The 11,194-nt window shown below is 35.6% G+C and overlaps 1 protein-coding gene across 5 annotated transcripts in view; it reads left to right on the forward strand.

Moving 5' to 3' along the window:
- STK33 (serine/threonine kinase 33) overlaps nt 1–10,787 on the forward strand; it is a 131,791-nt gene extending 121,004 nt beyond the window's left edge. For all 5 annotated transcript variants that reach the window (XM_087433256.1, XM_087433255.1, XM_014782748.2 and 2 more), the window contains one exon: nt 9,936–10,787. In XM_087433256.1, coding sequence (XP_087289382.1) covers nt 9,936–10,148 — 213 coding nt within the window. In that variant the 3' untranslated portion in view covers nt 10,149–10,787. The remainder of the gene's footprint in view (nt 1–9,935) is intronic.
- Nucleotides 10,788–11,194: the final 407 nt, after the last annotated feature.

Consider the following 11,194-nt stretch of genomic DNA (forward strand, 5'->3'; position numbering starts at 1 on the left):
AACATTGCTTCAATTCCAAATGTACTAGTTTGGGTCCATTCATCTCTTATCCTGCCTTTAATTGCTACAATTGTCACATGTATTACATCTACATAATTATAAACCCCACAAGACAGTGTTTTAATTTTTGCTTTAAACAGTCATATGTATTTCCAAGAAATTAAGAGGAAAAATTATTTTTTATATTTACCCAGATATTTACCATTTCTGATGCTCTTCTTTCCTTCCTAAAAATACAAGTTTCCATCTGGTATCATTTCCCATCTGCCTGATGAACTTAGTTTACATTTCTTGTATTGCAAGTCTCCTAGTGATAAATTCTCTCAGTTTTCTTTTATCTAAAAATGTCTTTATTTTGTCTTAATTTTTGAAGAATATTCTCTCTGTTTACAGAATTCTGGTTTGACAGATTTTTTTGGTCCACACTTTAAAGATGTTATTCTACTACTTTCTGGCTTCCAGTTTCTCTTATAAGAAGTCATTCGTAAGTGGAAATGTTCTTTCCCTATGTGAAATGTGTCACTTTTCTCTGAATGTTTTCGAGATTTTCTCTTTATCTTTGGTTTTCAGCAGTGTGACAATGATATTGGTAGGCCTGTTCTTCCCATGTATCCTGCTTGAGGTTTGCTGAACTTCTTGAATCGGTAAATTTGTGTCTTTTGCAAGTTTGGGAAAGTTTGTCCTTATTTTTTCCTGAGATTCTAATTACTCACATTAGAACGTTTGATATTGTTCTATAGGTCCCTGAGGCTGTACTTATTTTTTTCAATCTGTTCTTTAAATTGTATACATTCTATTGATTTATCTTCAGGTTTACTCTTTCCTCTCTCTCCATTTTCCTGTTAAACCTGTCTGGTGAATGCTTAATTTCAGATATATTTTATCCTAAAATTTTCATTTGGTTCTCTTTTATTACTTTTATTTTGCTACTGAGACTTCCTTTATTCATCAAAGAATATTTTCCTTTACATCACTGATAATAGTTATGATAAATGCTTTATAATTCTTGTTTGCTAATTCCAACATCTGGGTCATCTTAGGGTTTGTCTCTATTGATTGTTATTTCTGTTGAGTTAATTTTGAATTGTATTCTGGACATTGGAAATGTTATGTTGTACCAAGTCTGGATTCAACTATGTTCCTCCAAAAAATGCTGATGTTTCTGTTTTAGTAAGGCAATTAGACTGCAAATAGTCTCTTAGGCAGCAGTTCAAATCTTAGGTCAGTTCATTTATCTTTAGCTGGGCAGAATTTAGGATGTCCCTTCTCTGGCTGTATCCTTTCAGGGATTCCCTCACTACTTTCTGGTGTCTGTCGTTGCTTTGATTCTGTCCTCTAATTCTTTAGGCCAGAGAGAGAAAATTGTAAAAGAATCAGTGGGAGGTGGGGGGAACAACACATTGCCGCCAAAGGAGCAACATTTGACATATCAACAGAAATAATGGAATCCAAAAGACAATGGAATAACATCGTTAAATGCTAAGTGGGAAACAATACAAAACAAAAAACCTGCCAACTTGGAATTTTATCTCTAGTGGTAATTTCCTTCAAAAGTAAAGAGAATAAAAAATGTTTTTAAGTATGTAAAAGGTGAGAGAATTTGTTGCCAGCATATCTTATTATAAGAAACACTAAAAGAAAATTTTCAAGGTAAACAAAAATGATCCCAGATGGAAGTACTGAACTGCAGGAAGGTATGAAGGGCACTGGCAAGAGTAAGTATGAGAGTAAGTATAAAATAACGGTGACTGTTTAAAACAATAGAAATAATAAAGAGATCTAAGCTTTCATCTCAATAAACTAGAAAAAGAACAGCAAATTAAGCACCTTCCCGACAAAAATAGAAGGAAAGAAATGATTTAAAAAAATAAGATATTGTGAATCACTTAATGCCAATAAATTAGAAAATTTATATGAAATGGCCAAATTTCTTTAAAAAAACAAAATAGATACACAAAAATAGAAAATATAAATACTTTTTAATTTATTTTTAAAGTTGAATCTGTAGTTAAGAACTTTCCAATAAAGAAAACTAAATGATTTTACTGATTAATTCTTCCAAATATTTGAAGAAGAAGGAAGAGGAAGCTTATTACACAAACTTTTGAGAATATTTCCTAACTCATTTATAAGGCAAGCATAACATTATTACCAAAACATGACAGGGATGTTACAAGAAAAGAAAATTACTAGCCAATGTCTCTCATAAATATAGACACAAAAATCCCAAACTCGATATTAGCAAACTGCATCCAGAAATATATAAAAAAGATAAAGCATCATGATCAAGTGTACCGTTATTCCAGGAATGTAAGTTTGGATTAACATCCAAAAATCAACAAATGTAATTTACTATATTAATATGTAAAGGAGAAAAGCCATATAATTATCTCAATAATTTTGAAAAGAGAATTTGGTAAAATTCAACACTCGAACATGAGAAAAACCCTCAGCAGACTAGGAACAGATGGGAACTTCTTTTACATATAGAGATTTTTACCCAAAAAAAAAAAAAAAAAGCCTCTAAAGCTAATATCATTCTTAATGGTGAAATACTGAACACTTTCCCACTGAAGATAGGAGAAAGGTAAGGATGTACTTTCTACTTCTCTTTAACATTGTATTAGAGGTCTTAGCCAATGCAACAAGGCAAGTAAAAGAAATAAAATTATATAGATTGGAAAGGAAGAATAAAACTGTCCCCTTTTGCAGATGATGTGATTGTGTGCATAGAAAATCCTAAGGAAGCTACAAAAAAGTGAAATAAACAGGTTGCAGGATGCACGATCTATATACAAAAATCAATTGTATTTTTATGTATTAGCAATGAACAACTGGAAAATGAAATTTTAAAGTACCATTAAAGATGTTGCAAAACATAAAATAGTGATAAATCTAACAAAATACGTGAGAAATATGTATACCAAAACCCACAACATATTGCTGAGTGAAACTGAAGAAAACTGAAATATATGGAGAGATCTACTGTGTTCATGGATTGTAAGATCTGATACTGTTAAGATGTCAGTTCTTCCCAAATTGATTTATAATTTTAAAGCAATTCCAGTTGAAATCTAGGGCTTTTGCTTTTCTGTTAGAAACTGATAAGATGATTCTAAAATTTATTTGGAAATACATAAGACCTAGAACACCCAAAATAACATGGAAATAACAAAGTTGGAGAATTTATGTGACCTGATTTCAACACTTACTATATAGCTGCAGTAATCAACACAGTGTGGTATTGGTGTAAGAATAGACAGATAGGTCAGTGAAACAAAACTGAGAGTCTAGAAATAGATCCACACTTATGTAGTCAATTGATTTTTGACAGAAATTTCAAAGCCATTTAATGGGGAAAGGATAGATTTTTTTCAGTAAATGGTGCTGGAATAATAGGATATCTATGTGGAAAAAAAATTAACTTTGACCTCCTAGCTTACACTGTGCACAAAAATTAGTTGGAAATGTGTAGTAGACCTAAATCTAAAAGCTAAGCTATGAAGCTCCTAGGAGAAAACATAGGAGAATACTTCCAACCAGAGAGTAGTCAAATTTCTTAGAATACAGAAAACACTTTAAAAAATTAGTAAAATGGACTTCATTGAAAGTAAACACATTTTCTCATCTAAAGCATATTAAGAAAAGGAATAGGCAGACCACAGTCAGGGAGAAAATATTTGCACTATATATATCTGACAAAGGACTTATATCCAGAATATAAAGACAATTCCTACAACTCAATAATAGTAAGGCAACTCACTTTTAAAAACAGGTATCAAACTTGAACAGACACTTCAGATAGGAAGATATACAAGTAGTCAATAAGCATATGAAAAAACGTGCAACATCATTAGTCATCAGGAAAATGCAAATAATATCAGGAAAAGCCACAAAGATATATCACTACACTCTTTCTAGAATGGCCAAAATTGAAAAAGACTGGCAAGTCCAAGTTTTAGCAAATATTGGAGCAACTGGAATTTTCCTACATTGCTGGTGGGAATGCAAAATAGTGCAGTTCCTTTGGAATACAGTAGTTCCCCATTATCCGTGGGGGATACATTCCAAGATCCCCTGTGGATGCCTGAAACTGCAGATGGTACAAAACCCTATATATATACTATGTTTTTTCCTATACATACATACATACCTATGATAAAGTTTAATTTATAAATTAGGCACAGTAAGAAATTAACAACAAAACTAATAATAAAATAGAACAACTATAAAAATATATTCTAATAAAAGGTATGTGACTATTCTCTCTCTCAGAATATCTTATTGCACTGTACTCACCTTTCTTCTTGTGATGATGTGAGATGATAAAATGCCTATGTGATGAGATGAAGTGAGGTGAATGACGTAGGCATTGTGACATAGCATTAGGCTACTATTGACCTTCTGACAGCACATCAGAAGGAGCATCATCTGCTTCCGGAATGTGGGTTGACCACAGGTAACTGAAACCATGGAAAGTGAAACTGTGGATGGGGGGGACTCCTGTACAGTTGGGCAGTTACTTATAAAGTTGAGCATTTACTTACTATTTACCCAGAAATCCCAGATGTAAGTTCAAAAAGGGATTTGTAGAATATGTTTACAGCAGCTTTATGGATAAAGAGCCCAAAACAGGAAACAGCCTAAACATTCATTAATAGAAGAATGGATAAATGAATTGTGGTATATCCATACAATGGAATACTACTTGGCAATAAAAAAGAATGAACTGCTAATACATGGATGAACCTCAAAAATGTGTATTAGAACACCATGAGAATCTACAATTATCTCAATAAAAATTTCAATTAAAAAACATGTTAAGTAAAAGAAGTTGGACACAAAAGAATATCTACTGTATGTTATTTATGTGAAGTTTAAAAAATGGCAAAATTTATATTGAAAAATATCAGAGCACTTGTAGCCCCAGGATAGGAGGGAGTTGACTGGGATGTGGCATGAGGAAACTTTCTGGGGAACTGTTCTATTTCGTGACTGCTGTCTTAGTTATACAGGTCTATGATTGTCAAAACTCATCAAACTGTACACTTGAGGTTTGTACGTTCTACTGTGTATGAATTATACTTTAATTAAAAAGAAAAGAGATATTTACATATTTCTCTAATTTGCAAGTTAGATGTTATTTTCATTAACTCCATACAAGGCCCAGCTGTTTCTCTGGGTAGCCTTATAAAAGAAATCTGTATATTTGGAAGTCAATTTCTCTTCTTCCCTTTGCTTTTCTTTCCCTTCCTTCTTGCTTCTGAAATCCACGGGAGTGTGAGAGAAAGTGGATGAGCATTGTGAGCAAAACTATAGCTGAAAACTTGTATCAGAATGTTCTCTCACTTGGACCTTGTGCAGGCCTATAATTTGAATGTGTGACTCTAGAAATGGTTGCTATGGTGATAAACCACTTTACTTAAATAGCATGTATTTTACTCAAAATTCAGAGAAATGGTAACAGTTTCTAGTAATCATGCCCTGGTATTAACTTGCAGAGATATGCCTAGAGCTCACAGGTTTTGCGTCCATTATCACCAGATGAGTTCATCAGGTTAAAGTTATGCTAGGGAATAATGAAATATGTGTATCTAGCCCAATTTTCTTGTTACATGTCTTCCCTTGCACATGTGGAGCTCCCTTTTCAATATTAATAATATGAGCTAGAGAAATCAGGCCAAGGGTACTGAATTACTACTAAAAGATGGAACTGGAGGGAAGCTTGTAAGGTTATCTTTTCCATCCGTCTGCCCCTGTAGGACTGACTGTTCTTCCACAGTCCCAAATGGTAAGAGTCTGTCAAAGATGAGGAACAATTGAAATGCTGCTTAGGGCAGCCCCTGGTGTAACCATTCTGACAGTAGCCCTCAGAGATGCTGTTCAGCTCCACAGTGCTGAAATCTTACCCCTTCTTCATCTTGTAGATTGTGATTATATATATCCTCTTATTCTTTATATTTTTAGACTGTAGAGCTCTCTTATAAAGAAAGCTCCACCCATTAATCATATTAGTAGCCTGTCTGTAAACCTTCCCCGGTCCCTTTATATCTGTTCAAGCTGGTTGCAGTGTTTTGGGTATGAATTCTTCATGATTTTATATAAGGATAGAAGGATTTTTTCCTTTTAATTTCTAACATGCTTTCTGATGATAGCTAGATTTTTTGGTCACTGTGCAGTAGTACATTACACCATCATGTTCAGAGAACAGTCTACAGTGATTTTTAGATCCTCTTTTGGATTGACAATGAAGGCCAACAGTCTCATAATGATCATTTAGACTCTTTCCCCCTAGAACAGAATATTGAAATTCCTCTCTCATCTTCTCCCCCTTTGTACAATCTTATGGGAGCTCATAACTTTCTATTTGCCTTTCATGACCTGGAAGATCTTAGTAACTCCTATAGCCTTGGCAATTTCACTTTTCATTTCTCTATCCTATTACTTACAAAACTGTAAAATTGTATTAGTGACAGCATAGATCCCTGAGGAGTCCCTCCAACTATGAAAGAAGAAAAAGAGTAACCTAAAATTTAGATCATCTATAACAAACAGAAGAAATCTCTGAAAAATTGAGATTTGTTCACGTTCCTAGAGAAACAAATTCCTGGAAGCTGGAATTTGCCTTGGCTATTTCTGATCCAGGGAGATGAGTGGCTTGGCTCTTGGTGAAGAAAGTTACAGCTTGGCCTGAAGGGCACTGTGAGGGCTACCCTGCGTCCATATTTTGTGAGCATCAGAAAACAGTTTCAATGAGGGGTATTTCAGAGGGGAGATTCAGTCTTTAAAGCTCTTAGGATTCTGATTCCTAAACAATCGCATCCCAAACTTAATGCAACTGCAAATTAGCAAAGAGAAATGGTAAAGTACACACACATATAGTATTTTACCAGGTATACACATATACACAGAAGCTTCTGAGCATTTGCAGGAAAGATTTGCATAGTGGTAAGTAGATTTGCATTGATGTTACCAGAGAGTAAAGGAACAAATATTGTGATTTGTTTCAGTGCAGCCAAGTTTAGGCCAATTTTGGATCTCAATTAAAATATGGTTGACTATATTAGTTTTAACATGTATTAAATACCAAATTGAAAAAGAAATAAGAAAACAGGCACTCATATGTTGCTGCTAAGGGTATAAATTGGTACCTCTGCAGTGAGGGCAACATGGCGATATCTTTCAGAATTACAAATCCATATACCTTCTGACCTAGGAGTTCAACTTCTAAAATATATATCCTGTAGATATACTTAACACATGTACAAAATGACACAAGTATAAAATTATTCACAGCAGCATCATTTGTACTAGTAAAAGATTGGAAACAACCTGAATGTCTATTATCAAGGGACTGGCTAAATACATTATGGCACATTCAAACAAGAGAACACTGCATAGCCAGAAAGAAGAATGAGAACTCTTTTTATGTATTGTCATGGAATTATCTTCAAGATAATCAATAGTTGAAAAAAATCAAGGTGTAAAAGAATGTTTACAGTGGGCCACCATTTGTATAAAAAAGGAAGAAAGCATGTCGATATATGGATTAGATTGAACCGTGTGAAATTGCTATTATTAGGCTGTTTTTGACTTGCAAAAATGATGACCAATTCCATTTGATTCCACCTAATATTTGCTTAAAGCTGTGCAAAATCTCTCTGGAAATGGACACTGTAAATGGATAACGTTGGTCGTCTTTGAAGGAGGCAGAGCTGAGTTAACTAGGAGGCAGGGAGGAAATTTTGAACACTGTGAGTATTATATCATGGAGATATACTACCTATTTAAAAAATAAATCACTAAAATTATATGGAAATAAATAAATGTGACTGACAAATATTGTTTTCTCATGTTGCTCTAGAATGAAACTGAGAAATATCATGTTTCTCCACTGAGGCAACCAAACATTTGGTTTAGTTTCCTTTTTCCTTCCACTTTTCCAGAAAATTCTGAGAATTATCTTAAGATATCCAAGAAGAAAATATCAGAGCCGCCAATGTTTTTGGAAAAAAAGAAAAAAAATCTACACCACTAATCCTGCCCATAGAGTCTCTTTCTGAGTATTTCCTCCTGGTGACTGCTACTTCTGAGTCTGCTTGAGTGACTCAAGTACCTTAGTTAACAAATGGAGCAGTGAAGAAGAATGGAAGGCAGTAAACCAGACGTGGCCATGAACACCTTAAAAAGGAAATGACTGAGTCTCTATCCCTAGTCCATAGAAGCTTAGTTGTATCGGATGTGTTGAAAAACATTTCCTCAACTACTTAGATGATAACTCAAGAGGTGGAAATGTCAAAAGAGAGAGGGTTACACTTACATTCACCTTTTAGTAGGATTTGTATGTCAAGGGAATTAAATTTTTATGAATTGAAATTTCCAAGATAGGTTTCATGTCTTAGGGAACTTATCTTTGGCCAGATACTAGAGCACCCAGGGGTGTTGTGCTCTCACCCTATTGCTGAACGTAAGGAGTTTTCAGTGAGAGGATACAAGCTATATTACTGAATGCTAACACATTTTAAGTATTTTCTGTTTCTTGAAGGAATATACAGAGAAGCAACCCAGAAGTTTTCTTTGGAAAACAATCTATAGAGAAAGGACCTTTTTACATTTCCAAATTTATACAAGTTAATTTTTCAATGCACAAAGTTACCAGCTCAAGCGTTAGCATACACTGTTACGAAGTCATAGGTGAGTGATGTTCTGAAGACACCCATATTTAAGGGCTATCTGCAGTTAGCAAACGTCAGGTAAATTTTCTTTTTCTTGAAATATAGGTACCCAAAATTGTAAATGACCTGAAGTTTTGCCCTGGGAGGACATTTATTCACTGGACAGATACATATTAAGTGCCTCCTACTGTGTCTAAAACATGGTCACTCGTATCGCAAGAGCCTGAGTGATCAAAGAAACAGCAGGTTTATTTGTTTTGTGTTACGTGTAATCTTTTCACATTCTTTGAAAATTGTTAACCGGATTATTACCTCATATGTACGCTAACTTTCAGTTAACCAATGTATTAGACGTATGAGCCCTTTCTAGATCATTCTGTGTAAATGAGAGCTTGCTGTGTCTACACCCCCATCCTGCTTGTGTAGGTCTCCTGAGACATTCTCTGCTCTTTTAGAACTCTATGCTCAGCTTCATTTAATGAGAAGTGATCACTTTTAAAATGGGTCTGAGGTCAAAATGGACTCTGCTTCCCTCATGACAGTAGGATCAGAGACCGTTTACTGTGGGGTGAGGTGACCTGAGAAAATGCAATTGCCTGTTAAAATCTCTTCTACTTGTTTCGTGCTTTAAAGCTCATGAAGTACTTTCACAGCCACCACCTTAGTTCGTTCTCATAATAAGCCCACATGGTAAACGTGCAAATACCGTTTTCCCCATTTAACGGCAAGGCATCAAGACTCGAAGGGGTCTGCAGACCTGCCCAAGTAGTGTGACTGGGATTAGAAGCCAATCCCTGGAGTCAGTGCAGAGAATGGTGGGAATGTGAGGAGTAGGCCATATGCAGCAGCTTTATACCCAGGTTGGAGAGAATAATCATGTTGTGCTTGTCAGGGTATCCATACAAATGTCAGAGCTTGTCTAGAAATCTGTAAAGATGACATGAGCACAGATATGTCCAGGTGGACTTCCCTATGCAAATGTGACCAGACATTTACTATCATTTTGCATGGTAGAGGATTTGAAATTGTGTCTGTAGTTTGCTCAACACCAAACACTAAACAATTCAGTTTTCTTAAAGGTGCTAACGGAACTTTCTTTGACATTTAATAACAATTTCACAATGTAATTAGTTTATATCTCACATCTGGAGAGTGCTCCAACTTGCAAATCCTGGACAACCTTGTAGTCCCTTGCTTCTTTGCATTGATGTATGTTGCTTTGTGTCTGAAATGAACCCAGGCCTTTTCTTTTATTTCTAGCCCACTGCTTATGAAAAGAAATTTCCTGTGACCAGTAAGAAGGAAAATATGGACGACTTGGACACGAGCAATTTAAGTTCCACATCTAGCAGACTCCTTCCAGGTGGACTCAAGGGAGAAATAGAGAAACCTCCTCTGACTTCAAGCCAGGGAACAGCAATCAGAGGCACTGCTAAATCCATTGCTCTGCCTAGAACCAAAAAGAAACTCTAAGGTTCCCTCCAACACGGACTAGTACAATGCTGAATAGTAAAACAGAGCTGATCTTTCTAGTGCTAAAATGAGGGGATAGGAGAGGAACAGGACAGTACTGTGCCGAGCTCTTAGCCTTTTAGCTCTGCTGAGCCCTGCCGCGTGTTTGCACCAGTTTAGAATTGAAGCTAGTCATCTGCAAAGCAGCATCGTGTAAAGGACAGCCACCAACAGGCTTGATGGCGGGCTGCGGCTGAAGTCAACTCAAGATGTATTCAAGAGTTGTATCAGAGGAGCAGATGCCCTCAAAGCAAGGCGGTGAGCATACTTGCTCAGTTTTACTTCAAATTCTTTTATTTAGGCACAGTTACTTATAGGGGAAAAAGAGAGCCAAATATGGTAATGGAGGTTCCAAATAATTATGTGCACTTTGCACTAGAAGACTTTGTTGGAAAATTACTAATAAACTTGCCACAGGTGTAACAGCAGAAGTGCTTCAGCCATTCACATGTGTTCTTGTGATTTTAGGTTGCTATAGATTCTTTAAGACAACTTATTTTAAACATAGAAAAATAGGAAATTTTGTAACTGCTTGCCATTAACTTGCTGCTAAATTCCCAATGTATTGATTGAATCAATAAAAACCAAATGTTACCCGTGTATGGTAATTTTTACGTTAACAAGAGGTGACTATAATAAGGTCCTCTAAGCCCTTATGCAAATTATGAGCTTGGCCTGCTGCTGTGAAGCATCATCTTTGGGAAGGCATGATGCTGGATACAGGGGAAAATACAGCATTATTCTTAGTATTATAGGTATCTCCTTCCACCTGGGCGCATAATTTTGCCATTCAAAGTCAAAGTAGGTGAACAGATGCTTCACTTGGCCTTCCAAACAAATTCTAAAGAAACAATTTGCATTGGCTTTTACCTTTATAAAGTAGTAAGCTAGTTTCTTTTCACTCGCCCATGGGACTGTCAGTTAGGTCTTCAAAATGACCCACACCTTGCCAGCTGCGCATGTACCAGTTGCATGTAAATCCACTCAGTGGCTATAGGTGCTTCTTG

This window comes from Ceratotherium simum, chromosome 7 (assembly GCF_057802395.1).
Source record: "Ceratotherium simum simum isolate JZ-2026a chromosome 7, ASM5780239v1, whole genome shotgun sequence".
NCBI lineage: Eukaryota > Metazoa > Chordata > Mammalia > Perissodactyla > Rhinocerotidae > Ceratotherium > Ceratotherium simum.